The 26,779-nt window shown below is 52.3% G+C and overlaps 11 protein-coding genes across 11 annotated transcripts; 6 read left to right on the top strand and 5 right to left on the bottom strand.

The window, feature by feature from the left end:
• Nucleotides 1–870: 870 nt before the first annotated feature.
• Nucleotides 871–2,570, top strand: TrAtP1_010727 (uncharacterized protein; the record flags this gene model as incomplete). The annotated part of the gene is made up of 4 exons (XM_014092187.2): nucleotides 871–960; nucleotides 1,037–1,353; nucleotides 1,467–2,144; nucleotides 2,204–2,570. 4 exons carry the CDS (start codon nucleotides 871–873, stop codon nucleotides 2,568–2,570), a joined length of 1,452 nt encoding a protein of 483 aa, XP_013947662.1.
• Nucleotides 2,571–2,978: 408 nt separating this feature from the next.
• TrAtP1_010726 (uncharacterized protein) lies at nucleotides 2,979–7,339 on the bottom strand. The gene is made up of 4 exons (XM_014092186.2): nucleotides 5,673–7,339; nucleotides 4,835–5,557; nucleotides 4,647–4,758; nucleotides 2,979–4,587 (listed from the first exon to the last, which is right to left on the bottom strand). Exons 1-4 carry the CDS (start codon nucleotides 6,390–6,392, stop codon nucleotides 3,884–3,886), a joined length of 2,259 nt encoding a protein of 752 aa, XP_013947661.2. The 5' UTR covers nucleotides 6,393–7,339; the 3' UTR covers nucleotides 2,979–3,883.
• On the top strand, nucleotides 6,497–6,964 carry TrAtP1_010725 (uncharacterized protein; the record flags this gene model as incomplete). Its single annotated transcript, XM_066114821.1, has 1 exon — nucleotides 6,497–6,964. One exon carries the CDS (start codon nucleotides 6,497–6,499, stop codon nucleotides 6,962–6,964), a length of 468 nt encoding a protein of 155 aa, XP_065970918.1.
• Nucleotides 7,340–8,346: 1,007 nt separating the features above from the next.
• TrAtP1_010724 (uncharacterized protein) lies at nucleotides 8,347–10,743 on the bottom strand (the record flags this gene model as incomplete). Its single annotated transcript, XM_014092185.1, has 3 exons — nucleotides 8,347–9,892; nucleotides 9,957–10,566; nucleotides 10,659–10,743. 3 exons carry the CDS (start codon nucleotides 10,741–10,743, stop codon nucleotides 8,347–8,349), a joined length of 2,241 nt encoding a protein of 746 aa, XP_013947660.1.
• Nucleotides 10,744–13,763: 3,020 nt separating this feature from the next.
• Nucleotides 13,764–14,535, bottom strand: TrAtP1_010723 (uncharacterized protein; the record flags this gene model as incomplete). The annotated part of the gene is made up of 2 exons (XM_014092184.1): nucleotides 13,764–14,402; nucleotides 14,467–14,535. The coding sequence occupies 2 exons, from the start codon at nucleotides 14,533–14,535 to the stop codon at nucleotides 13,764–13,766; spliced, it is 708 nt and encodes a 235-aa protein (XP_013947659.1).
• Nucleotides 14,536–15,956: 1,421 nt separating this feature from the next.
• On the top strand, nucleotides 15,957–17,108 carry TrAtP1_010722 (uncharacterized protein; the record flags this gene model as incomplete). The annotated part of the gene is made up of 1 exon (XM_014092183.2): nucleotides 15,957–17,108. One exon carries the CDS (start codon nucleotides 15,957–15,959, stop codon nucleotides 17,106–17,108), a length of 1,152 nt encoding a protein of 383 aa, XP_013947658.1.
• A 286-nt stretch (nucleotides 17,109–17,394) lies between these two features.
• TrAtP1_010721 (uncharacterized protein) lies at nucleotides 17,395–17,948 on the bottom strand (the record flags this gene model as incomplete). Its single annotated transcript, XM_014092182.2, has 4 exons — nucleotides 17,395–17,419; nucleotides 17,506–17,668; nucleotides 17,730–17,828; nucleotides 17,900–17,948. 4 exons carry the CDS (start codon nucleotides 17,946–17,948, stop codon nucleotides 17,395–17,397), a joined length of 336 nt encoding a protein of 111 aa, XP_013947657.2.
• A 783-nt stretch (nucleotides 17,949–18,731) lies between these two features.
• Nucleotides 18,732–19,307, top strand: TrAtP1_010720 (uncharacterized protein; the record flags this gene model as incomplete). Its single annotated transcript, XM_066114820.1, has 1 exon — nucleotides 18,732–19,307. One exon carries the CDS (start codon nucleotides 18,732–18,734, stop codon nucleotides 19,305–19,307), a length of 576 nt encoding a protein of 191 aa, XP_065970917.1.
• A 17-nt stretch (nucleotides 19,308–19,324) lies between these two features.
• On the bottom strand, nucleotides 19,325–20,515 carry TrAtP1_010719 (uncharacterized protein; the record flags this gene model as incomplete). The annotated part of the gene is made up of 1 exon (XM_014092181.2): nucleotides 19,325–20,515. The coding sequence occupies one exon, from the start codon at nucleotides 20,513–20,515 to the stop codon at nucleotides 19,325–19,327; it is 1,191 nt and encodes a 396-aa protein (XP_013947656.2).
• A 2,099-nt stretch (nucleotides 20,516–22,614) lies between these two features.
• TrAtP1_010718 (uncharacterized protein) lies at nucleotides 22,615–23,430 on the top strand (the record flags this gene model as incomplete). The annotated part of the gene is made up of 1 exon (XM_014092180.2): nucleotides 22,615–23,430. The coding sequence occupies one exon, from the start codon at nucleotides 22,615–22,617 to the stop codon at nucleotides 23,428–23,430; it is 816 nt and encodes a 271-aa protein (XP_013947655.2).
• A 1,029-nt stretch (nucleotides 23,431–24,459) lies between these two features.
• TrAtP1_010717 (60S ribosomal protein uL13) lies at nucleotides 24,460–26,570 on the top strand. The gene is made up of 5 exons (XM_014092179.2): nucleotides 24,460–24,624; nucleotides 24,981–25,116; nucleotides 25,277–25,330; nucleotides 25,397–25,655; nucleotides 25,728–26,570. Exons 1-5 carry the CDS (start codon nucleotides 24,604–24,606, stop codon nucleotides 25,864–25,866), a joined length of 609 nt encoding a protein of 202 aa, XP_013947654.1. The 5' UTR covers nucleotides 24,460–24,603; the 3' UTR covers nucleotides 25,867–26,570.
• The last annotated feature ends 209 nt before the right edge of the window (nucleotides 26,571–26,779 follow it).

The following is a 26,779-nucleotide window of genomic DNA, read 5'->3' as shown; positions in this document are numbered from 1 at the left end:
GATCTGACCGATCGACGAGCGGGCAGTATCTCAGAGGCAAAGACACGCTCTTCCTCACGGCAACTTATACTTTGCGTACTATACGAGAGCAGTGCTTGTGTGTCCTAAAGAGACATGGACACGGAGGAAAGGATTCATCCTCGGGTCATTGGGCTTCCCCATCCTTACAGACAGTTGAATGGGGAAACTGGTCCGTCATCAGCTAGTACTCTTTCACCTACTCCAACCAAACCTGCCCTTGATACACAGAGATAAGCGTCCAAGATAAGCATCGACCTAACATGGCACCGACAGCATGGACAACCTGTGGGAGCCGTGTCACTTATCTATGTGGCTTCAACCCCGGACACTACTGAGAGATGCCGCACCAATAAGTTGCCATGCATTTCGCGGGCGATAAGCTCGTGTGAGAGGCGCAACTCGCAGCCCGATTCCAGGCCGTACCTTTTCTGATGTGGGAGACTATTGGGCATCGGGGAGCTAGTGCTTCGCAGCCCTTTATGCTACAGGGCGTGGGATGGGACGCCGTTGGATCTTGATGGGCTGCTACGCATCAAAGTGATACAACTTTAATCTATCCGAGCTGAGACCTATGCGGAATAAGTCGGGGGGCCGCAGGACCCTGTGCAGAGCTGATGGATTGGGCATGTGCCTTGAGCCTACAGAGTACGGCTTGGGGAAACATAAATCATCCCATCCCCTTATCTCAGCTGTCTTTCCTCCCTTGCTGTCATAATTCTTCCTCGTCCTTTCTCCTGGTCGTGGTCGACACTGGGAGTACAGCGAATTCAGAAACGGTCAAGCACCAAAGGAGAACGACGGTAGACAACACTATTGAGACGATCGGACTGGAACAAACAAAGCATCGCCATGGCGTCAGTCGTTCCTTATAACGGCACAGTAGGGAAGGCAGACTCCGGCCACTCGACCGGAGTCAGCGACCTCAACATCTTCTTCGACGTACGTTCTCATCCTCTGATACCTGAACAACAACAATCTATCAAACCAACTACTAACAGAGTTGTCATGAATATAGACTGGCCACATGACATGGATCGCCATCAGCTCCGCCCTCGTGCTTCTCATGATCCCCGGCGTGGGCTTCTACTACAGCGGCCTCGCCCGTCGCAAGTCGGCCCTCTCGCTGCTCCTCCTCTCCATGGTCTCTGTGGGAGTCATCAGCTTCCAGTGGTTCTTTTGGGGATACTCGCTCACATTTTCTCGGACTGGAAACGCGTTTCTCGGCGATCTCACCCAGTTTGGCCTGCTGAAGACGCTGGCTCAGCCTAATGGCTCGGCCAACTTGCCTGACATCTTGTTTTGCCTGTACCAAGGCATGTTTGCCGCTATTACGTGAGTTGTCTCTCAATGTCCCCTACTCTCTCTTTCAAGACATCTGGCTTTGCCTCTCTCCAATGAATATGTATGATATGAAAAGGAGAAAAGCAGCTAACATAAACACCCAGTCCTGCCCTCGCCATCGGTGCCGTCGCCGATCGCGGCCGCATGCTCCCCGCCATCGTCTTCATGTTCGTCTGGTCCACCGTCGTCTACGACCCCATCGCTTACTGGACCTGGAACGCCAACGGCTGGCTCGCCAAGCTGCCCAACTACGACTTCGCCGGCGGCGGCCCCGTCCACATGTCCTCGGGCGCCTGCGCCCTCGCCTACAGCATCATGCTGGGCAAGCGCACCGGCTACAACAAGAACCGCGGCCTGCCTTACCGCCCGCACAGCGTCACAAACGTCGTCGTCGGCACCGTCTTCCTCTGGGTGGGCTGGTTCGGCTTCAACGGCGGCTCGGCTTTGGGCATGAACCTCCGCGCCATCATGGCCTGCTTCGTGACCAACTTGGCTGCCTCGGTCGGTGGCGTCACTTGGATCCTGCTGGATTACCGTCTGGAGAGGAAATGGAGCACGATTGGGTTCTGCTCAGGGGCTATTGCTGGCCTGGTGGCGATTACTCCCGCGTCTGGCTACGTTACTCCTTGGGCCAGCTTCATCATTGGCGTCGTTGGCGCCATCTGCTGCAACTTTGCTACCAAGCTCAAGTTCCTCATTGGCGTTGACGATGCCCTCGACATTTTCGCCGTCCACGGCATCGGCGGTATGGTCGGCAACATCTTGACCGGCATCTTTGGAACGTAAGTCATTCGTACAAGAAGAAGGAGTGAAAAATCCATTGCTAACTTGTCCTCTCCAGCTCCTCCATCGCCAACCTCGACGGCTCCACCTTCGGCCCCATCGGCTGGGTCAACGGCCACTGGGTCCAGCTCGGCAACCAGCTCGCCGGCGTCTGCGCCATCTTCGGCTACTCCTTCACCCTCTCCTGCATCATCCTCTTCCTCATGAACCTCATTCCCGGCCTGTCCCTGCGCGTCACCGTCGAGGACGAGGACGTCGGCGTCGACGACTGCCAGCTCGGCGAGTTCGCCTACGACTACGTCGAGATGCGGCGGCACGTCCTGGACGGCGAGACGCCCCTGGCGGACACGCCGGCTGTGATGAGCAGTAGCTCGAGCACGGCGGAGAAGCATTCTGCGGAGAAGATGCCCGTGGGGATGGTTTGAAGTTGAAAAAAAGGAACGGTTTTATGCACACTGCGTATTTAATAGGGTTTTATGGGATGGAGTATATAATTATTTATTTTTTTACAGACGGATATGGCAGAGGATGAAAATCATGATATCGATACCATTTTACAACACTTTATAGCTATTTAGTTATGTGCAATTAGACATGTATATTTGCAATTAAACTTACATATACAATTTGTCTCTCGCTACAGAAGATCAACTCAATCGACTAAAGGAAGAACATCTCTCACTCCAGAAGCTCAATGCGAAGCTCAATGTGATGGAAGAATTGTATATCGCAGTCTTGTATATCCTATAACCTTAGCATCCATTAACCAACTCATGTAAAACTCACTTCTCATTCAAACACACACTCAAACGCACCACAGCCCGTAAACCAGACGAAATCAAAATCAAATTGGCATTACTACGTGTATATCACTCCCGTCTAAATATGGTCCAGTCATTCTCTCACTATCCATCGAATCCGTTATTTCACAGATTTCATTTCATTCCTATGCATGTACCTTATAATCCCATCATTCCAAATTCATCCTTATCCATCCAATTCCATGATACAGTGATGAAAGAGAGAGAGAGAGAGAGAGAGGCAGACAAGTGAAAACGGAGCATGACAACGTAAATTCTCATTCCCGACACTCACAACAGCCTTCGTCGTTAGTTTAGTCTACACAAATCTTCTTCCTTCTCTCTCTTCATCATACACACGACGTAGCCGAGTCAGTATCAGTGTTACCCTTCCCAAAATAATAATCCTCTTAAAACATGAAATAAAAGATCCTCCATTTGCCTCTTGCGTCAGAGCCAATATTGCCGCGATGCCCGCTATTTCCAGCAGGATAGCTCATCAAATCGCAACAACTTGGCCTTACAGCAGCTCTTGTAGCTGACTTGAAGTGGCGCCATGCGTGTGTATTTGTTTGTGATGGAGCTTCCTGTCTGAAAGCGCGCATCACAGCTTGATAATAAAATGAAATTCCGAACCAAGACCGATTTTGCACCACGTAACCCATGCTATCATCATGCACGCCAAACACTAAGAAACTCCGTGGCTGCGCTGTAAAGTAGAATACTATTCCCATGCATTGTTGAAAAAAAAGGGGGTATGTTGCGAATAGAGAAGCTTCAAATCTCAGGGGTTCAGAGCGGTGCAAGTGCTCCCTTGGTTTGTGGGGGTACCAATGCCACCATGTTCTCATCCCCTTCTATCTGCTGTACCTATAAACCAATGATTTCAAGGCCATGGCGAATCGCAAAACTGTTTCAGTAGATACTCCAAGAGAAAATCAATTTGCCCCGCCTTGCTGTTCATCTGGTGGCGGCCTCGTTGGCTGGTGCATGGTGACGGTACTGGCACCTGCTGAGGGGCCTACAGCGGGTAAGTTGCTCTGCTGAGAGACTGAGGGTTGTGATAGGCCTGCAACGCTGGCGTGCTGGGCATTGGCACTTTGAGAACCAGATGCCATGCCGTTTGCAGGGTTGCCAAACCCAAATGTCCGGGGCGGTGCAAAATCATCGTTTTCTGCGAGTAGTAGCTCCATTTCTGCCCTTCGACTTGGCGGGAACGGGCGGGTAAGCATGCTGGCGAGGAAACTCGTCGACGAGGTGGCGGTTGGTGGTTCTAACGTATGGGGCACGCCGGGCATCGGGGGCACCGTTGGTTGCATGGCTGGAAAGGATCCAGGATGTTGCACGTGGAAAGGCAGGTTCTGCTGGGTATCTACAACCATTTCACTGGTATCTAGGCCCTCGAAGTCGTTGTCCTCGAAATTCATTTCGTCATCAAAGTTCTCGCCATCCGGAGTCGGCACAGTAGTAGGGTATACACCACCTCGACGCGCAGTGAATGCTCTGATGTGGCTAGCATATCTCGGATAGAGGCTCTCTCGGAGAGCTTCGTACTGCGGTGAAGTGTTTAAGAAGTCGCGGAACTTGGATACCATGTTGCCGGAAAAGACACAGAAGACGTCCCGCTGGTGCTGTGTAAACTCTGGATCAAAGTCAGCACACTGTTGTTTGGCAGTGCGAATAGGGCAAGAGGAAGCTAACCTGGTGGTGCTGTTCTGCAAAACGGCTGGAACTCGTCTCGTTGGAAGGCTGCCACGCCAGTCAAGCTGAGATGGGTGAGACGTGGGCACGAGTTGAGGAGTCTTATGATGCTCTACATCTCTTGCGTTAGCTTAACAATACAAAACCTGCTTGGAAGGTCGAGAGAGGGAGGGGGAAAACAAACGTACAGTGAGAGTCAAGTTAATACAGTAGCTGAGATGCACCCGCTCCAAGCTTGGAGAGAAATATTCGCCGCCAGCAAACATTCCATTGGCATCCCTCCTGACCCGAGGGCGATGAGCTGCCTCGGCAAGCGCAAGGACAGAGGCGTCTGTAATAATGCTACATTTTACCAGGCCTATGCGCTTCAGCTTGGGGAGGCCGGCCAGGCACTTGACCGACGCATCGGTGAGGAGCGTGCAGCAGCCCAGGTCGATGTAGCGGATGCGGTTGCAGTGGGTTACCAGACGCTTGACTCCATCATCGGTGATGAGGCTGCAGTGGCCCAGATGGACGTAGTGAAGGTTCTTGCCCAGCTTGGAGATGGAGTGGATGGCAGCGTCTGTGATGTTCCGGCACTTGGAGAGCAACAGGTTTCGCAGCCGAGGCGCCGCATCGATAATTTTGGCAACCGCTGCGTCAGTGAGGCGGCTGCACGAGGTCAGGTCGAGAATCCGCAGGTGCTCGTAGAGCTGAGTCGGCGGTAGGGAGAGAAAGGCGTCGTCGCCAATCAGTTCGCAGTTGGCGAGTCTCAGCTCGCGAAGGCTGTGTCCCTTGGACATGAGGGCCGTGATGGGGCCGTTTCCGATCTGGACGCACTGGTGAAGATCGATTTCAAGGATATTTCTGCAGTTGTCGGCAAAGGCAAGCACGGCATTGTCGCGGATTTGGATGCATTCGTTTAGTTTAAGCTACAGGGAAAGAATTAGTATGCCATGCAAGGTATAATGAACGGCATGGAGAGGATTTAAGCGGGAAGTGGAACGATTTGATGCATGTGTCTATGGGGGGAAAAAAAAAACGCACCCTCTTGATATACTTGCAGTTCTGTGCCAGCGTAAGCAGGCTGTCGTTGGAGATGTTGTCGCAGCCCGAGATGTTGAGGCCCTGAAGACGCTTGCAGTGGCTGGCGATGGCCTTGATGGATTCCTCAGTAATGTGCTTGTCGTTGGATATGTCCAGGGCCAGCAAGGACGAGCTGTTCTCGACCAGAGCAATCAAGCCCGTGTCGGTCAGGTTTCGACAGTTGGTCAGCGTCAGGCGCTCGACCCTGGAGCAGACGGCGAGAGGCATGACGCTGCCATCGTTGACCTTATCAGCGAGGGCGGCGAGGTTAAGCCGCTTGATGAAGTCGCGGTAATGGAAGTAGGGCTGCTCCAGGCCCAGCGTCTGGCAGATGCTGCGGTGGTTCCCCCAGTTGGAGCACGCGGGCCGGTGCCATAGCAGGTCGACGGCGTTTCTGGCCCATCGCTTGGAGACGAGCATGCAGTGGTACAGGTCCGAGGTCGAGCCCAGCTTGGAGAAGACGCCGATGAGGATCTCGTTGGGCAGCCTGTTGATGGGTGGCCAGCAGGTGTCGTCGACCTGCATGTCCTGGAAGTTGGGCACGCCAAGGGAGGACTGGGAGTCGTTGGTCACCAGGAAGAAGTCGGACTCTTCATTGTCGGCCGGGGCGGGCGAGTTTGTGGACGACGAGGAGCGAGAGTCCTCTCTGCCCGAGCCGGCACCGGGTTCCAAGGTAGCCATGGCTGGTTTCTATCTCTTGACGGGCTCAGCAGCAAACAGCCGCGTGCCTGCCGAGTCGAGGTTCGGATTGTGCGGGAAAAGAGGATTCACAACACGTCGGGTACATGCAACCGCGGCAAGGGAGGGTCTGCCGTGCTGCCTGTGATGACGATGTCGAGAGGAAGAGGAACGAGTTGCGTCCGCAGAGTCGATCGGCCGCGGTCTCGGGCGGGTGCTGGCGATGGACGAAACCGAAGCAGAAGAACGAAAGGGGCCGTCGCGATGGTGAGGGCGAAGCAGAACGGGTGAAGGAGGAGCCCTGGCTAAAGGGGGGGGTTGTCTGGTCGTCGCAAGGCTCAAGGCCGTATTTAGGCTTTGCTGTGCGAGCACCAAAGGGACAGAGCCCAGACACACCGACTTCAGGCTGTGCGTCCGAATGTCTCACCGGCCGTAGCGAGGAGCCCAGCACACGGCGAGGGAGAGCGTCTGGGAAGCGCTGGATGACGTCGGCCGGGGCGTTGTGTTTGGTGCGTCGTCCAGCTCAGCTCGGGCTGAGCGAGAGAGTGTCTGCCGCAAGGACGCTGCTGCGTTGACGGCGCTCCAGGGGGGGGTCGAATCAAATCAAGTCACGAAACGTGCCGGACCGCAGAAAAAGAAGCAAAAGGGCGCTGGAAGGGCGGAGCGCAGCTGCACGTCTGGGTGGCCGCTGCTGCTGCTGGCCGGGCTTGGAGAGTCTTGGTTGGTCTGCCAGTTGAGGCTGGTGATGGCTGGGTCAGCAGTCGAAGGCGGCAGAAGACTCACGTCCAGCCCAAGCGGAGATCAAGACGGTCCGCGTGGGGGCTGGAGATTGGGGCCTTGGGGCGCTACAAAGGCGCTGTAAGTGGTGCGCCAGGGGCGCTAGCGCTGCTGCAGCGGTCGAGGGCGCTGTGGTGCACTGACGTTTTGGGTCCGCAAGCAGTGAAGCAAACACCTGGGAGACGGATTAATAAGGCAAAAGATGAGACGGAACCTGGGCCAATGTAGCACCAAACAGGGCTCACGGCTCGCTACAATCAAAATGCAGAGCCTCTTCATGTCCTTCTTGCCCCTCATTCGCCCAAACATCCCTCCATAATCAAGGCACCGCCGGCAACCTGCTTTGCCCAGCGTTGGGCTCCATCCCATCCTTCCTCTCGGTGTACAGCAGCAGTGGGCGGTACCTCCCGGGCGCCCTATCGCTGCCGCCTGTGCAAGTACTGCAAGTACCTCCACCCCCGATACCTGGCAGGAAATAGCGTCCTCTGCCCGCTAGCGGCCCCCGTCCCCGCGCTTGGCCCAGGTACTCGCTACCTTGTTTTGCCTGCCGTGACGGCAGATTGACGCTGAATCAATGTCACTGGTTCGGCCGTAGCCGCCGCGCGCACGTGACGCCTCTGATTTGTGATGGCCGTGCAGCTGCATCACAGGGCGACGGTACCGGCACATGCACATGATCACGACGTTTGTCGACGGCTTGCCCGTCACTGAGTGGTATTTGCGACATTTAATAGTACTGTTAAGCGATTTGAGACATGGGATGGAGTTGAGATTCGCGCAGCGTGGCCAAAATAGACTGTGGCATGTACCCTCTACACGCACCAGCGCTGCATCACATGCTTTGCTGCCCAGTTGCAGTACCGCCACATGCTAAAAAAAAGCACCATAGGCTCTCAACCTCGTAGGAATGATTGCAGATGCGCTTCACTAGAGAATCAAATCATCACCAGGCACGGATGTCTAGCTATCAGATGCATGTCGTTGCATTCAAGATTGTATTTTCTCAAATCAGGTTTGACTAATCTTAGCTTCAATGTTTATTCTTTTGGGAATACAGATAACCATCACTTGTCACCGAGAATATTCAACTTTTACAATATCAAGTAACAATAAAGGTAAATGATATTACTAACGCTACCAACTACATGTATTAATTCCTCTTGGCAGGTCAAGCATCGCACTACTTCTGCTTCTCCAAAAACACCACCTTGCTGTCATAGTCGCCATTAAACTGGTACTGCAGCCCGATATTCATCAGCGTCGCCCCCGAAAACGTCTGGTTGCCATCAATCTTGTACGACGCAGACGCATCCAGTCCCTGCAGCCGCAGCACCGGCCAGGCATTGTTGATATTCGCCTTGATCTGGAAATAGAACAGCACCGCCTCGCTGCCGTCGTCCGAGATAAACAGCGCCGCCGGCCAGTTGGAGTCTTCCGGCAGGCTCAGTCGCCACTGGTTGCCCTTGACGACAATGGGATTCACCTTTTCGGCCAGGGCAATGATGCTGGGGATCTGGGCCTTGTCGTCTTCGGGCATGTTGGCCGGGTTGAGCTCAAAGCCAAAGGATCCTCCCATCATGGCGACGTGGGCGCGGAAAGCAATGGGCGTGGTGCGTCCAGTCTGGCCGTTGGGCACCGCAGAGACGTGAGCGCCCATGGCCGACGGTGGGTAGACCAGCGAGGTGCCAAACTGTATGGCGATGCGCTCAACTGCGTCTGTGTCGTCAGATGTCCAGATGTGCGGAAAGTACTGCAAGACACCAGGGTCAAAACGACCTCCGCCAGAGGCACAGCCTTCCCAGCGCACGTTGGGGAATTTGGATGACAGCGTCTCAAAGACACGGTAAAGGCCTAGCATGTACGCGTAGTCGAGGCCTGGATAGGGGGTTTCGTGGATGCCGCGGTTGTTGTCCCACTTGACGTATGAGATGCTGGCGTTGCCGAGGATGTTGGACAGCGACTCGATGATAAAGTCTTGTACTTCAGGGAGGGCCACGTTCAAGACCAGCTGGTTTCTTGTCAGTGTCCGCGGATACGACCCAGCGTGGATTGCCCAGTCGGGGTGCTCGTGGTACAGGCTCGAATTCGGGTTGACCATTTCTGGCTCAAACCAGAGACCAAACTCGAGGTGGTCTGACGAGTTGGCCACCTTTAACTTGGTGACATTGCTGACGAAATCTGGCATCCCTTGGGGGAATCTCTTAGGATTGGCAACCCAGTCTCCGAGGCCAGCGTTGTCAGTTACGCGGGGATACTTGTTACCAAACCAGCCATCGTCCAAGACAAACAGCTTGACGCCGAGGTCAGCAGACTCTTGCGCCAGATGCAAAATGGTAGTGTCGTTGTAATCGAATCCAAGGCCCTCCCAGCTGTTGAGTAGGACGGGGTGCATTTGGGTCGCAAACTTGCTCTTGATGAGGTGCTGACGATAGAGACTGTGGAACTTTCTCGACATTCCGCCAACTCCAGTGTTTGAGAAGACAGAAACAGCCTCGGGGGTGGTAAAAGTCTCGCCCGGTCCAAGTGGCCAAGAGAGCTGAAAGGGGTTGACGCCAATGGCAGCGCGTGTAAGCCCCTGAGAGCCCTTTTCAACCTCTACGGAGAATGAGCCTGTATACACCAGAGAGAAGCCCCACGCTTCGCCTTGTGATTCGGTCGTCGTGGGCGTGATGAGCGAGAAGAAGGGGTTGTGCAAATGAGACGAGTATCCAGTCGTGCTTCCAAATCTACAGAGTAAAACACCAATGTTAGCCAACGCGAAGATTCATCACGAGTCAGATACCTTCTTACCCCTGGAGACCATAGTCCACCTTGCGGCGCACCCGCATTCCCTCACGAGCCCAGTCGCCCTTCAGCTCCAGCATGTCAAATTCCTCATATGGCAGATCGACACTCAGACTGGCAAGCTTCTCGATAGTGATGTTACCCTTGCCATTGTTGGTGATGTTGACGCTGCGTACAATAGCATCGTACTTGGGGAAGATGGAGTATGTCAGATCCGCCGCCACCGAGCTATAGTTGTCGTACATGTGCACAACCAGCGTCGACACATCGCCGGCATCGCCAAACGTCGACGGCAGGCCCTGCAGCGCGGGCTTGCCCTTGACAATGCTGTGTGATTTGTACTGGAACTCGCTGACTGTGTAGCCTGCCGACTGTTTGATGTGCACTGCCGGAGTGCGGAAATCTCCTCGGCCCAGGTCGGGGAATTCACGACGCTGCCGGCCGATGAGATCTACCCAGCCTTGGATGGGGCCAATGATGGGCGGGAAGACGCCGTCTTCGGTGGCTGGGCCGCCATAGTGATCACCAATGAGGTCGTTGGAGTCGTCGTCGACGTGGAAGCGGTACGAGACGTTGTCGCCGTTGAGAGCAAAGGATCTGCCCGAGACCGAGATGGCTAAGAATTGCAAGCAATGTCAGTATTCTGACGTACAAAGAAGTGAAGTTTACTGCTTCTAGCTGTTGTTGCTGTGATGGTGCTTTACTTACGACTTGCTGCACCAGCCGAGGCCACCAAGCTGGCAGCTACGGTGAGAGCAGCCACCAGCCGCCTTGGAGAGGGAGACTCAAACATTGTGAAATCCCACCGAGCCCAGGACTAAATATTATGCCCGAGGAAGCACCAGCAAAGGCTGGAGAGTGTCTGAGAGAGCCAGCCATGGCCGTCTTTATACCCCCCCGAGAAGCCATCGACTGAGATCTGCAGCATTCCTTCCTTCCCCCGGGATCAATGGCACGATATGGACCTCTTGTTCGCACCATCCCACTCTTTCCACGCTGTAAGGAATACTAATCCCCAATCCAATCCAAATGCTCAGACGGAGGCAGGCATCTCCATGTAAGGGCCGGGGGGGCAGCCGAGGAGACAGAAGGTCCAACCGCATTCTTCTTTAGCATCTACATATATTTAGCTTAGCCTCTCGCCCAAGCTTCTTAAAATGCCTACTTTCATGCTTGTTTTCTCCACCAAGAAAAAAAAAACAGCGTCTAGCTAACAACAACGCGCGGGCCTTGCTGTTGCGCACCAATGCCGTCGTCTCCAGTTTCTCCGGGGGGAATCTGTAAAGCTCCATAAGCCCAGTGCAAATGAGGTCATTGGAGCGGCGGAGCAACAGGCACGATGCGGGGAGAGGAGAGCTGTTGGACCATTGCTGCCAAAAACTCCATAAAATGGGCGGGCCGATGTGACTCTATCTGGGTCGTGATCGGCAGATTACAAGTGCTAATGCTGAATGTGCTGTGGAGGAAGCCGAATAAATACCCGTCGGGAAGGTGTGATGAATATCACTTGTTTTTAAATTTTGGAGAAACAAAGCTCTTTGACAAAAGTTCAATGCTAAATTTGAGGTGCTTGAAGAGGTTGTTTTTGAGTTGAGCGGTAGTTGCTATGGACCGTTGCTTATTTCCGTAGATGAACACTCGCGGTTCACTAACGTTCAACTTTACCAATGATATTCAATATTTGAATGAAATAAGACATAACATAACATAGACGGCATCTTTGTCTTGACAGACTTTACAAATCCTTGCTAGCACTTGTTGATACGTTTTGTGCCTTGACGCTTGCAAACGATGTCACGCAGGCTAGACGCAATACTACACAAAATCTATAGTTTATGATGGCAACTATCTTCATGTAGCAGTGATCTACTAAGATTTATAACAAATCACTACCGGCAGACTGGTTCATTTGCAGCATATAAGCCCCTCTGGCGATTTATTCCAGCACCAGGACGCTTACCACCATCTATAACCAACCTCCCGGAACCACCTCCATTCGTCGATGTAAAAGGCCTCAAAATGAGGCAATTACACAACAATTTTAAGCCCTCCCAAGGCTCAGTCTTTCCCAAAGGTTGAGCGAGCAGCTCTGCCCACGTATGCATGCAGTAGCTAAACTGACGGGGTTGTTCCGACTTCCCGGATCTTTTCACAGCATTTTTAACACGCCCCGATGGTCACTTCCATTCAAGGCTAAAGGATTCAACATGTCAACCACTTCTCTACACCGAATCTGCATGGAATTAGTTCCTTTTCAATATGGCATTGCTGAATTTTTGAACTTGGATGTAATTTAAGTAGTATTTCATAAATACATATAGGCCCAACTTTTACTTTCCCATTGCTAACAAAATCGCGCCTTGACGCCCGTCGGAGCCGGGTGTACCACTTGTGCTATCATAGATTGCAATGTAATGTCCATTGATGAACATACGTACTTTATTAACATGCAACAATATCATGAGCACAGTATATGATTATGGTAGCCAAACTCGTAGATCATAGCCCAGAATCAATCTATGAGAATAATATAGGCGACATTGTCACTTCTACGAACATAGCTGCACTTGCAAACGACATTGCGGTGCTCACAGTGTGGAGACTAAGCCAGATGGCGATAATCCAAGTTTGGCGTTTCACAGCTTTCCCAAGGCTCGGGCATTTTTAATGAGTATATATATATATGAGGGTCTGGCCGACCGCTTCACAGCATTTTAAAACACCCCCAAGGCTCACTCTCGTTCAATAGGAAGCCTAGAACGTTCAGGTCTACAGCATTGTAATTGGCCGCCTGCATGTACCACTGTCGGCATCCCCGTAGTGATCATGCCTTCGGTCCTCCTTCACAGCATTTTTAAATCCACCCGAGCCTCACTTCTTTTCAAGGCTACGTGCACGATTTTGGCTGCCTCCCTCAAAAAGAGCGGCTCCCGCCTTCATAGCATTTTTAATCTCCCAGAGACTCACGTCTATTCGCTATTCAAGGATGCTTACCTCAAAGATCAACCAATAGGAAGCCACAATAATCCCTGCCCAGCGGATCTTCACAGCATTTTTAAAGCTCCCCAAGGCTTGCTTCTATTCAAGAGCACGTAAGAAAGCCTTGAATTTCATTGGCTGCATTTTCAGTGATGACAACCTTACCTATAAAAGCCCTTTCTGCACAGCATTTTTTTTCTTCCCCGACGCTCGCCTCTCTCTTCACTGCTGGGGTTAACCACCTTTTCAGGCGCGGTGCCTTTGTAGCCCCATTTCCATAACACAAGCTCCTTTGCAATTTTGTAGCATGCATTGTGAACCTGCTTTATTTAAGCCATTTTGTAAATGCACATAATTTCCAAACGTCATGTTGTATCGCTAGTAAATCAGCCTCTTGACGCATTTCGAGTTGAGGGACGTAGTACGAGTCCTATGGCAGCCAGCATCAGCAGTTCCGGTGCAGTAGAGCAACTACTACGGAGTACTAGCTGTCGTAATACAGGTCGATTATTGATGCCCGAGCTTCTTCATATTTACCCTTTCACAAAACGGTGCAACGTCTGATTTGCCAGATAATATGTCATGATTAAAATCTCTATCATCATCTCAAAATGGTTTGCTCCAGAGATAGCTATCTAGTACTAAATGAATTTTGACAATCTCAAATTGAAGAAACAAAACGTCGTTCTAAATAAAAATGCAGCCGCAAGAAAAGTCGTCATTCTGCGGGCGTGTATATGTATGTATATAGTATATCATGATATGTCGTCAATATGCCTTCTGTATGAGAAAAAAAAAACAATGCCGTTCTATGCACTCGCCGTATAACAGGCATCAAGGGTATCTAACTCTCAAATTCTCCAGGTAGTTTCGGTATTGCTTCATCAGAAGCTGCACGCTGGAATCAACAAACTTGGCCAGCTCATCCGGGTTTCTGGTCCTCTCCACACGCTCCAAATCCACCACGACAACTCTGCTTCCCACAACGTGGAAGTTGTCGAGCTTCACATCGTCTTGCACAAAGCCCCTCGAGGCAAGCGCAGAGAGCGACTCGTGTATCAGCTTGCGAACAATGGTGTATGCTTCTTCGGCCGTCTCAATCGTGTATGGGATGCACACGCCTCCAACGTCTGCCATGAGGTGGCTTCGCACCCCTTCGAACTGGACGACCCCGAAGTGGCGCGGAATGACGGTTCCTTGAAGTGATTGTAGGCTTCGGTACGATGCCAGCTCGTTGTCAAACTCTTCTTCCCAGTCTGGTTTCTGGGACTTGAGGACGATGGCCGGAGGCAGATACCATTCGGGGTACCATCTTCGCATGTAGGCTTGCGCGAATTTGGGGAACAGGTAGAGAATGGCTTTGACAACTCGGTCGAGCAATGATGGTTGGATTCTTAGGCGGCGGACATTTGGATGGTAGTTGTCGGCGGCCTGGCCGATGGCTGTGATGTGACGAGTGCCGAATCGAAAATGCTGCCAAGGAGCCAGTTAGAAGGGCGTCGCATGTGTTTTGATAATAACCGGAATAAAAACTCACGACTGTTTCTATCGGTGCATTGCCCGGTATTTTTCTGCTCATATGAAGTCCAGGGAGCAAGTTGGACATTGCAAAACGACTGACTGAAAATGCGGAGAAGGACAAAAAGAGAAGGAAACGAAAAGAAAGAGAAAGGAATGAATGCAACGGCAACGGCAACGGCAACCAATCTATGGCTCCTAACTAGAAGCCAGGCGGAAAGGATGACTCTGCCTTGCAAAAGAATTAAAAAAGAGTGGCGCAGAACTCAAAGCCTGGATGGCGAGTTGAATGGCGGATGACAAACAGAGTGAAATAGTTGTATCCAGCTTGCATCTTTTGGATTAATTTTGGCGGCCAGGCAATTGGCGGTAGGGAGGCTGGCCAATCAGCGTGCAAAGATGACCTAGCCAATTAAGTGGCCGCGTTATCGATAAGAGGCGGCGGCTCGGGCCGTCGAAACTCGATCTCAGCGGATGCAGTGCTTGGTTTTCATGGCCAAAATGGCAAAGTGTAGGTGAATCGATGATGCGGATCATATCTATGTGGACTAGAATTGATAGAAAGAAAATGATGGGCTCTAGCCACAGTCCGAAAATGCCTTGTTAAAGCATGATGGTACTGGTTGCATGAGTCTCTGTAGGGAGTTGGCCATTACGTTGATGGTGATGGTCAAAAAAAATTACAGTTACCAGGATAATGAGCTCTTATTTTGTTGTGGAGGCAAGCGTTTGTTTTATAGAACAACCTTTATCTGACAAAGGACCATCTCGAATCCTTATCTCCAGATAAAGATGTACCTAATGCAAGCCGTTGGATCGCCCTGCAACTAAGTTGGTCGCCTTGCGTAAACTAGCAACAATGAGCATCACATGCAACTCTTAGTATTTTGTATTTACTGCCTTGAATGGGCTAATACAGGTGTTCAACGCTGGTACCATCTCGGCCACAGTTACCTCGATCAAGATTATGATTGTGCATGAGATGAATGATGATATCCAATTTCTGCCTTGGCATGCAGGCATGCTATCGTAAAGAATTTTATCTCAATCTTTGAAGCAAGTCAAATTAGTATTAGTATAAAGTGTAAAAAGTAAAGGTGGTGTATGTTAGTGGCTCTTGAAAAGAGACTTTCTCAATGTGCTTGAACCATATGTTTGGGTAACTACATCGTGTATTGCAGAAAGGCTATTGAACCATCGCAACATTAACGGAAGGGCTATACGGTCATTACCCATCTTTTTATGGGAAACGAAACATGGATTCCAAATTTACGTTCTCCGTTAGATTTGAGAGCCAAAAGAAGTAAATGCGAAATCTCGCCCATAATGCAGGGTAGCCTCGGATTCGACTATGGCCCGAGTGATGTCACATCACGTGGGGCACGGCGGTTCAATTCCAAACCCTCAGATCCAGCATCACGCCACTTTACGCCTGCTTCTCAAGAGCTTCATTTGCCAATGAATCGAGTCAGTTGTTGACACGATCAATTCGACAGTCCACTGCTCACCATGCTCCGTCCAACAGCCCTCCGGCCGGTGCTGCGGTCCTCGCCGCGGTGCCAGCAATGCCTCCGCCGCAACCTCTTCTCCGGCAAAGGCTCGACCCGCGCATCGCAAGACTTTGATCTCAACAAGCTCAATTCCCAGCGCCGGGACTACGAGCGCCACCGCACGATATTCCTCGCTTCCGGAGCCACGGCTGGCCTCATCTCCTTCATCTACACGGCGTGGAAGCTGAAGGAGGCACTGGCAGAGCAGAGCGAGAAGCAGAAGCAGAAAATTGCAGTCAAATGCGACGCTCCGGCAATCCCCACCGAGACGTTCAAGACCGAAGCTGGGGAGAAGCGGAAAATAGTCGTGCACGATGAGGAAGGGAGGGTCATTGTCCCCACGGGGAACAGCGTGGTGCCCGCATTCCCGCGAACAATCAACGTCAAGCTGCCAACTTCGAAAGAGAGCAACTCCGTTGCGGCGAGCATATCGGACAAGGAGGGCGACGAATTTACACTTGTCGGGCTGGGCGTGCGTACTGTGACCTTTCTCAGCATCCAGGTCTACATGACGGGATTCTACGTTGCGACACAGGACATTGCGAAGCTGCAGCGGTATCTGGTCAAGAAGATCAACCCCAGCGCCACGACGCTGATACCCGCCGAGAAGGATGCCCTGCGCAAGGCTCTCCGGGATGTGGCAGAAGGCGAGGAGACGTGGGATACGCTGTTGCGAGAGGCCGGCTGCCGCAGCATCTTCCGCATCATCCCCGTCAAGGACACCGACTTCCCGCACCTGCGCGACGGCTTCGTGCGGGCCATTGCCGCGCGGTCGCAGCGCAACGCGGCGTACAACGACGACGCTTTTGGCGTTGCCATGCGGGACTTTAAGGCGCTCTTCAACCGAGGCTCCGTGCAGAAGAAGCAGGAGCTGCTGCTGTGCCGCGACGAAAAGGGTCTGTTGTCGGTACTCTACAGCCCTGACATTGGAAATGAGCCCAAAAGAGAGGTCATGGGCACGTTTGGAGAGGAGAGGCTGTCGCGATTGCTGTGGCTGAATTATCTCGCCGGTAGCAAGGTCGCTTCAGAGCCGGCACGGGAGAGCATCATTGAGGGCGTCATGGAGTTTGTAGAGAGGCCGATTGGAACGGTGGCAACGCAAGTTGTATAGACGGCAGTATTGGCCATGCAATATTGATTGTTACAAGATGGGGGAAACATCTTATGTATTATATGAGCGGCCGGAATGGTTACCGCTGCCGCATTCACTTGTCAAAGAAAGAAAGCAATTCATCAAAGCGGAGTGTGTGTGACGGATAAAATATTGTATATTTGTAACCAGAGACAAAAAAAAAAAAAAAAACTGAGAAGATGACATCTCTATACTCTACTCTATTCGAGTCTGGAGCATCGCTGAAAAACTCCACTGAATGCTGGCCGCATTCTCGTTTCATCTATTATAACTTGGATCTATCCTCTTCTCTACTCAAATGCCAAACAGTAAATGCCGTCAGCTCAAAACATTTTTCTTTCTCATGTTTCTTCTTGCATCATTTCTGCTTGCTTACGCAAATGCGCCGGCCTCCTCGAGACGGCTCTTGAGGGTGCCGTTCTTGACGAGCTCCTGCAGGTCCGAGTTTCCGCCGACGTGCTGCTTGGCGAAGAAGATGTTGGGGACGGAGCGCTGGCCGGAGATTTCGAGGAGGGCGTCCTGGAGGTCGTCGCCGTCGTCTGCGAATAAAAATGTTAGACTTCTGATTGGGCTGGTTTTGAGGGTTACAAAGCAACATACTTCGGTTGTCCAGCTCGACGACTTCGTAGTTGGCCTTGCTCTCGTTGAGGGCGGCCTTGGCGGCCTTGCAGTAGGGGCACCACGTCTTGGAGAAGACCACTATTGTGTTGGATATTGTTAGTTTAGATCCATCGGTGAGGTATACCGGCTGGGGAGGGCAAAAAACATACCGACGTTGTTGTTGTTGATGATGCGCTCGACTTCCTTGACGTTTGCCATTTTTGCTTCGGGACTGAGTCTTGCTGCGGATGTGAAGAAGGATCGGATAAAGTTCATGGGTGTTTGTGGATTTGGATGCTGCAAGGCAAGAGTATGAAATTGGTGTAGTGTTGGAGTTGTGAGATATATATAAGTGTAGCAACAGTATGTAATCGAGCCTTGGACGAGTTCGGCTTCGGCGCAGATGATGTGATGGCGGGCACCTGTGAGATTTCCCACAGCCTGTGAGAATGACGAACCTTGGCTCGAGCGCAGCCCACTAAAAACTGCAACCTGTGCATCAGTCAGCGGGGAGGGGCTTGGATTTGTCAAGGACTAAGGCAGGGCACTACGGGATTGGCTTGATTCCAAAGGCGTTGGGGCGCACGATTTGGAGGGGACTTGGACCTGTTTTTTCCAGGTCCAGTGGCTTTTTGATGATGGCGCTCTCAAATGAGGAGCGTGTGATGTAGACGGTGAAGGAGCAGCTGTGTTCTATCTGACGCTGGAGATTCTAAACAAATGCATGTATGCAAGGCCGTCGATGCCATAAGACTCGCGCTTTAGCACCTCCTGTTGCCGAATTGGGACAATTGCCAACTCGGGCAACAGGCGAAACCCGCTGTTTGATCCGTTTTGCCTGCTTCGGTCCAACTCGGTCCAGTTGTTAATGAGATGCAATATAGCAAATTTGCTGATGGCATCTATATCGATGGAATTAACTCGGTATTTCAAAACATTTCAAACTTGTTGTTGATTGTCTCTGTATCGTAATCATCAATTTGCTCATTGCCACACAACTCTATGAACCTGATGCCATCACAGCCCATTACATTTGGTAATACTGCCAACTTCCCCTTTATAGCACTCGGCACTCAACATGGTCTAATCAAAAATCTTCTTCCACACCCACAAGCTCGTCCGATCCGTAAACTCCTTGAACCCTTCCAACCCCCATTCCCGCCCAATCCCGCTCTCCTTTGTGCCTCCAAACGGGATATTCGGCGCCACGTCAAAGTGCGAGTTTATCCAGACGCTGCCCGCCGTGAGCTGGCGGCCCATCCTCTCGGCTCGCACCAGGTCCTTTGCCCAGACCGACGCTCCCAGGCCGAGCCTGAGGCTGTTTGCGCGCTCGACCACTTCCTCGTCCGAGGACCACTTCTGCAGCGGGATGATGGGGCCAAAGGGCTCTTCGACGACGATGCGCGCCGTGTCGGGCGGGTTGTCGACGATGGTGGGCTCGGCGAAGTAGCCCTTGTTGGAGTTTGGGATGCTGCCGCCGAGGGCGACCTGGTAGCCCGAGTCTTTGACGTCTTGATAGACGCCTTTGAGGAGTTCGTATCTTTTAAAAGTCAGCAGACCTGGAGCCGATTATCATGATGTTATTCGAGAGCAACTCACTGCATCTTATTCTGGACCGGCCCTACCATGACGCCAGGCTCCAATCCGCCGCCGTTCTTGACATGCTCCTTGGTAAACTGCACCAGGGCCTCCTTGAACTGGTCGTATATGGCCTCGTGCACATAGAGGCGCTTGGCCAGCATGCAAATCTGCCCGGCGTTGATAAACGACAGCGTGGCAATCTTGGGCAGGCACTTGGCAATGTCCACGTCCTGGCAGACAATGAGGGCGTCGTTGCCGCCCAGCTCGAGGATGCACTTCTTCAGCGTCTTGGCACAGCTTGCGGCGACGAGCTTGCCGGTGCGGACCGAGCCGGTGAAGGTGACGACGTCGATGCCCGGGTGCTCGGTGATCCAGGGGCCGAGGGCGTCGTCGCCGCTGAGGACCTGGAAGACGCCCGGGGGGTAGATGGACATGGCCAGCTCGCCCAGCTTGAGGTCCGTGTAGGGCGTGTAGGGCGAGGGCTTCATGATGACGGCGTTCCCCGTCATCAGCGCGGGCCCGACCTTGCCCAGGCCGAGGAGGGCGGGCCAGTTCCAGGGCACGATGGCGGCGACGACGCCCACGGGGTTGTACGTGCCGTAGATGATGCGCTCGTCATCTTGGTCAAAGACGTCGTCCTTGAGCTCCATGGTGGCAAACGCGCGGAGCCATTCCAGCACGTTGTCAAACTCCCGCTTGGAGACGAGGAGGGGTTTGCCCGACTCTATGGTGTCGAGTCTCTCGAGCTCTTCGCGGTGGGCCTCTATCGCGTCTGCGTAGGCGAGCATGAGCTTGGAGCGCTCGGCAAAGGGTGATTTGGACCACGTCTTGAAGGCATTGCGGGCGTGCTGGACGGCGTTGTCGAGATCGTCTCTTGTTGCGAGGGGGGCGGCGAATAGGGGCTCTTCGGTGGCGGGATCTATTGTGCGTCGGGTCTCTGCCGTGGGGACGAACTCGCCGTTGATGATGTTGCCTTTGTAAGTCTGGTAGCATGGAGTTAGCCGGTTGTTGGATTGCTTTTGCATCGACTGTGTTGATGTCAAGCATACCGTGATGTCAAGTGTTCGTTTGACTGTCATTGTGAAGAATGTTAATCCCTTATGCAAGGAGAGCAGCTCGAGGTTCTTTGGGGGTGTTGAGAGAGATGAGGAGTCGAGATATTCCCTGGAATGCTTACACGAGCTGGTATATATATACCTTTGCATCTATATGTACTCCTTACAGTCCCCTACAGTCCCTTACATGCTCCCCGCTCTTGATATGATATCATCCATGTCGACAGAGCTGGAGATGAACCCCCATCTTGGCGCCCGCTTCATCCACATTTAGCTACTTCACCTTGTTTGTACCGGCGATTGATATGCCTTGGAACACAGCTTAAACTACTCGATGGCTAGATCAAGATGTACGACAACGCCAAGCCGCCCCCACGTTTCAGGCACACCAGAGGTAGTCAAATATTCAATGATTACGCATCCAACATGTAACAGTACAGTGTTAGATGACAACTCTGCATCCTGTATTCGAATACCAAGACAACACCTCCCTTACCAAAGCAACACCTCCTCATTACCAATATCAAGGTCCGTCCGAGCAACTGTGTATTAGAGTCCGCTAGCCAATGAGCCGTGGCTGCTTCGAGTCAAGCACGGCAAGCCATGGCTTCGGGAGCAGCCAACGGCAGATAGGCCCAGCCCCCCCGCAGATTACAGATGTAGTAAGTATTTACGGAATCAACAACATCACTATAGCTGGAATCATGTACAATCTACTACTACTAGCAGCATATGAGGGTCAGTTGCCAGCCAAGTTCGCGGGGAACCTGGATCATTGCCCCTTTGAGGCTAGAGACGCAGATTTCCGGGGTAACTGAGATGCAATTCCGGGGTGGTAACAGGGAACTTGACAAAGGAGCAATATAATAGGATAGAAAAGAGGCAGGGCGGCGCTTCTGGGAGGTGGAGCGAGAGCCGCAGTCTCGGATGTGGTTTTCGGCTTTTGAGTGTTGGCGATGCTACAAATAAAAGCGTCTGTGGCCAAGGGCCAGACCGCGATGATCTGCGAGATGCCTCATTGGCGGGACATGTGATGACGGCTCAGCAGCAGTCTCACGCTAAGCAAGATGCCTACTTATATACGCATATGCGAACCTTGCTTGCCAAGGCATTCGTCTCGAGACCACATGGACGAGATGCGTATGCGTTTAGTTTAGTACAGACAGGATGGCAACGAGCGTCAGCAACACGACTCGCTGTGGAAGGGCATCAGGGCAACCTTGGGGCTGCTCAAGTCCGCTATTGGAACTCGAGGTTCACTTCCAAGGCTGTATGCCTGTCTGTACCGATGCTTTGGAGTCAGGTACAACAAGGACCAGCACAGACTAAAAGCTTCAACGGATCAGTGACCAGAGCGCTGTACGTCAGCAGCTACAGGCTCTTAGCGGTCCCAGCAGGCCTCAGGCGCTATCCGAAGGCCCCAGAGCCCCCCCAGAAGCGCCCCGCCAGTTCTCCAACCCGCTGACGCCCAATAAAAGTTGGCGCCCAGACCGAGAAAATCATTCAAATTGACCTCCCCATATTTCTCGTCCATACACCATCCGCCGTCTCGTCCAATCCATCTCGCCTGCATCACCGGCTCGACACCACAGCCTGGCCCTGCCCGAAGCCACTAGCCGCCATCGCGAGGACCGTTGCTGGGCGGTGCTGCCGAGAAGAGAGAAGAGCGAATCGCCACAACTCTGCGCTGGCCGGTCCAACAGCCTCACCTCCAAGGCCGGTCCTGTCCTGTCGTTTCGGCTAGGCCCGTGATCGCCGCCGGTTCCTGTGGCCAACCTGCATCTGCACCCAATCGCAGCCTCCCACGAAGCCAATTCGCCGCACGTCTTAGTTTTCGCTCAGCCTTGCTTTCCGCCCCACGACACGACCCCGCGATCAATCTTTACTCGTTCGTCGGTCATTCGTCATTCGTCAATACACACAGAAGACGGCGAGAGGGCGCATCCAGGCCAGACAACCGGCTTTTTCCTTCTCTTCTTCTTCTCTCCCTCTCCCTCCGTTTTCCCAGCTGCAAAGGTGTCCTCCGTCAGGGCCACCTTGATATCCAAGACGCCAAGGTGGATTCCAGCGAGCCCGTCGTGGCATCTTCCGGTGCCCTGCAGCATCTCATCGCCAACTACCTCAACGGCACCCTCACAAACCTCTCGGCCGCCTTCCAGGAGTCGAGCGAGTACATCTCGGGGACGCTGGGAGTCCCGCCCACGTACGTCTACAGCGGCCTCGCTGCCCTAGTGGCCCTCCCCATCACCATGTCGCGGTTCGGCTGGTCGCTCAACCGCGAGCAGAGCTTCGGCGCCATGCCCGGCGGCGTGCCCGACATCACAAACGAAGACTTCAGCTACATCCCCGCCCAGGACCTGGACGATCCCAGGGTTGAGTACATCGACACTCGCCACTTTCCTCGGCCGCCATCCAGGGGACCTTCGGACCTTGAAGACGACATCCTGGTCATCAAACACAAGGGCATAACGTATCCGGCGCACTTCCCGGCCTACTCGATCGGCGATGGCAAGCTGTACGTCAAGGATGTGCGAGATCGCGTCGGCCTCATGATGGAACTGTCATCACGCACCACCCGTCGCATCAAGCTCCTCTACAAGGGCAAGCAGCTGAAGGAGTCGTCGCTGCCGATTCGCCAATACGGAGTCAAAAACAAGAGCGAGCTCATGGCCGTCATACCCGACGGGGACGACGAGAACAGCGATCGGTCGGATGAAGACGTCATCACTGTCAATGAGCCGTCTCGACACGACTCCAAGTCTTCAAAATCCAAGAAGAAGAAGAAGGGAAGCAAGAGGAAATCGGACAAGAATGACCCCGGATCCCCGACCAGCCCTCTCGACAGCGGATCAAACGGCGACGCCGCAAATGGCGCCGTCATCAATGCTGCTTCGAAAAAGTTGGATGAGATTGAAGACGAGTTCCGGTCCAAGTGGCTGCCTCTCTGCTTGGACTACATCGACGCGCCCCCCCAAAGACGCCAAGAAGCGGGAGGACGAGCACAGGAAAATATCCGAAACTGTCTTGCAGCAAGTCATTTTGAAACTGGATGGCGTAGAGACTGAGGGTATCGATGAGATTCGACAGAGGCGAAAGGAGCTCGTTCGACGGACCCAAGAGGTGCTCAAGCAACTAGACACCGCAAAGGCATCATGACTGTCTCGCATGCGCCCTTTTCTATTCTTGTCGCGATTATAATGATTATTCCTTCTGTTTTGTTTTGCGCTGAGTTGCCTGTTTGGCCTTTTGGTTTATACTGCATACAACTCTTCACTCTTTTTTCTCTGTTTTTACGCAAAACATACACATATATTTAAAAAAAAGACTGTTGGGTGCAGATAAATGGCGTTGTTTTTTTACAAAAAGAGACGAATGGCGGAGTGGGCGCTGGGACGATGATACCGCAGCCACTGGTCCATGAGCGAGACACTAGACCTTTTTTTTTTTTTCCACGTCTACATTTTCGCAGCTCATTAGTATAACAAAGAATTAGAAAGAAGGAAAGGAAGCTGCTGATCCTATCGCATGTTGTGGAAAGAGAAGATGGACGCTGAAAGAATGGGCGGGTGGGTGTGTTGAGAGATGACTCTGGAAAGAGTGGAGGAGTGGCATATTGTACAGATTGACGATGATGCATGGCGATATAGAATCATTTTCTGGCGATTAATATGAGAATTCACAACCACAGGCTTATTCTTGGCTATTTGATTTTTGTCTGTTTGACTCCCTTCTGGGCAATAGGACGGAAAAGTATATTCTAAAATATCATCGCCATCTCAGTAGGATAGACAGGTTGACAGCTTCATTTACATCATCAACACTGCTGTGCCCCATATTAGAAGCTCATTCACGGGCACATCGGTCGCAATCACGTGCATCGTCCAAAGTCGTCACCAGCCAAAGCGCCGCCATGCCCCGGCAAATCGTCGGCCCAGGCCCTCTAGGTCTCGCAGCCCTAAGCACCACCAACCTGCGTGCCCTTCTTCGCCTGCCCCGGAACCCACCCTTGCCCGAAGCGGCTAGGCGCCCTGGTTCCAAAGGCACAACCAGCCCCAAGTCGGCACTCCGATTTTCTCGCCCGTCCTACTTGGTATCGCGACTCACTTCCACCAACTTTTGCCCAGGGACGACTAACCCACAGCAAGTCACAGCAACAAATTCTCGCCGGTGAGGGTTTGTGTGTCTTTCTTTCTTTTCCACCTTTTTCTTTCCAACCCCCCCGAAAGGAAACCGGTACGATGTCGTCGTTCGAGTCGGTTGTGAGTACTATGCACCAGCAGATAATCCCCGTGATGAGCACGCACGCACATGTTTGTTGTCTTCGCCTTGGGAATCCGAAATCGTTCTTGTCGAAGTGCCAAAGAAGGGAATGGAAGAGGTGGATGCTTGCGCACAATTGCAACGGCATGGCAACTGAATGGGAGCATGGGATTGGAACTGCTGGAGATGGAATCATGATTTTGCTTTTTTGTTTTGCGCTGGATGGCAATCGCTGCTGTCGCTTCTCGTCTTTAGCACGACACGACATTCGATTTACGACGAGACGAGACACAAACAACATGTGCATGCATACATACACATACGGACGTCGAATGCTAACATGCATCTCTTCTAGGTCGTCGTTGACGGCAAGGGCCATCTCCTTGGTCGTCTCGCCTCCATTGTCGCCAAGCAGCTCCTCAACGGCCAGAAGGTTGTTGTCGTCCGCTGCGAGGCCCTCAACATCTCTGGAGAGTTCTTCCGCGCCAAGCGTACGTCCATCATCTCCTACCGCCCACCCGAACTCCATTCTATGCGATTTCTTGTTTTGAGCTGGAGCCACTCTCCGGAGTCGGCCTGGACGAGCAATCGCTAGAATACACATGCGAATCGACTTGAGAAGAAAGACAAGAATACTGACATTTCGAGCAGTCAAGTACCACGCCTACCTGCGCAAGATGACCCGATACAACCCCACTCGCGGTGGTGAGTTTGCGACTCCAACGACCCTCTTTTGACTGCGTTTCGAGGATATTAATGAATGTGTCTCAGGTCCCTTCCACTTCCGCGCCCCCTCCAGAATCTTCTACAAGGCCGTCCGTGGTATGATTCCTCACAAGACCGCCCGCGGTGCCGCCGCTCTGGAGCGCCTCAAGGTCTTCGAGGGTGTCCCTCCCCCCTACGATAAGAAGAAGAAGATGGTCGTTCCCCAGGCCCTCCGTGTCCTGAGACTGCAGCCCGGTCGCAAGTACTGTACCGTTGGCCGTCTCAGCCACGAGGTCGGCTGGAAGTACCAGGACGTCGTTGCCCGGTATGTCAATATCCCTTGATGCTGTTTGAGTGAAAATGTGATGGAAATCGAAATACTGACTTTCAAATGCAGTCTGGAGGAGAGACGGAAGGCCAAGGGCGCTGCCTACTACGAGCGCAAGAAGGTTGCTGCACGACAACTGTCCGACGCGAAGAAGAACGCCTCGGTCAAGGAGGAGACCGCGAAGGCCCTTGCGGCTTATGGCTACTAAGCTGGCCATTCCTAGGATTCCCCTGCCGGGGGGGAACACCTTGGTACTTCGCATTGTCTTTTTCTCGTGCGTTTCATTAGATTGGCGCGGCGGTTCACAAAGGAATTATACTTGATTTGCTGAGTGATGGCAAGGGCGGCGGGCTTTTTGGGGGGCGGATGGGAACTTTTTTTTTTCCTCAAATCATTGTCTTTATGAACAATCTCTCTCTTTGTCATCGGAACCCATAACCCAAGTCCACAGAGAAAATAAAGCACAGGAAACCCCAACAATCAGCACGAAACAAACGTGAGAACAAGGGAAAATGATTCATTTTTTTTTCCTTCTTCTCCCTCGTGAGGGTGACAGCGGATGGACTGATGCGACGTTGTAATGTGGCTCGTTTTGCGTTTTTGGTTTCTGCTTGACAGGGAACAATCGGATTGGGATTGGGGAACAGGACTTGGGCAAGGAAACGGTTTCTTATTTTTTTTCTACTTATATCTGACCCGCGATGGCCCTTTTACTGCTGCTCAAGGACGCTATTCCCCGGCTTATTACGGAGCAACAAAGAAAAAAAAAGTGAGTCGGCGACAAGGAATTGGGGGACGTGGGAGAGGAGATGGGCAAGTGATGATCATACCCTTTCTCTGAGCAAAAAGAGGTGTCTAGCATTGCACAAATACTAGGAGTAGACGGAAATGATAAATGCTTTGAACAATTAATGATGACGTGTGATTATTGAATTTGGTTCTTTTGATTGTGTGATTTTATCCGTGGTCTTGCGTTGCATTATTGATGGTGTAATTTGACTGACTTTGAGGTTCTACCTATCATTTTGATGACGTCCACATTTATTTTCTACGTCAACTCTTTGACCTGATCAAACATTTGTTTCCTATTCACATAATCCATAGATTCTCTCCGCGTGTGC

The sequence above is a fragment of the Trichoderma atroviride genome, chromosome 6 (genome assembly GCF_020647795.1).
Source record: "Trichoderma atroviride chromosome 6, complete sequence".
NCBI lineage: Eukaryota > Fungi > Ascomycota > Sordariomycetes > Hypocreales > Hypocreaceae > Trichoderma > Trichoderma atroviride.
This window is presented reverse-complemented; position numbering and strand designations above follow the sequence as displayed.

Excerpts from the sequence above, each read along its gene's own strand:
- TrAtP1_010726 (XM_014092186.2), bottom strand. The coding sequence starts at position 6,392 with ATGGCTACCTTGGAACCCGGTGCCGGCTCGGGCAGAGAGGACTCTCGC. Across the intron at positions 4,759-4,834 it reads GTATTAACTTGACTCTCACT|AGCATCATAAGACTCCTCAA; the intron begins GTACGTTTGTTT and ends CAAGAGATGTAG. Across the intron at positions 4,588-4,646 it reads TTGCAGAACAGCACCACCAG|AGTTTACACAGCACCAGCGG; the intron begins GTTAGCTTCCTC and ends ACTTTGATCCAG.
- TrAtP1_010717 (XM_014092179.2), top strand. The coding sequence starts at position 24,604 with ATGTCGTCGTTCGAGTCGGTT. Across the intron at positions 24,625-24,980 it reads TGTCGTCGTTCGAGTCGGTT|GTCGTCGTTGACGGCAAGGG; the intron begins GTGAGTACTATG and ends CATCTCTTCTAG. Across the intron at positions 25,656-25,727 it reads TACCAGGACGTCGTTGCCCG|TCTGGAGGAGAGACGGAAGG; the intron begins GTATGTCAATAT and ends TTTCAAATGCAG.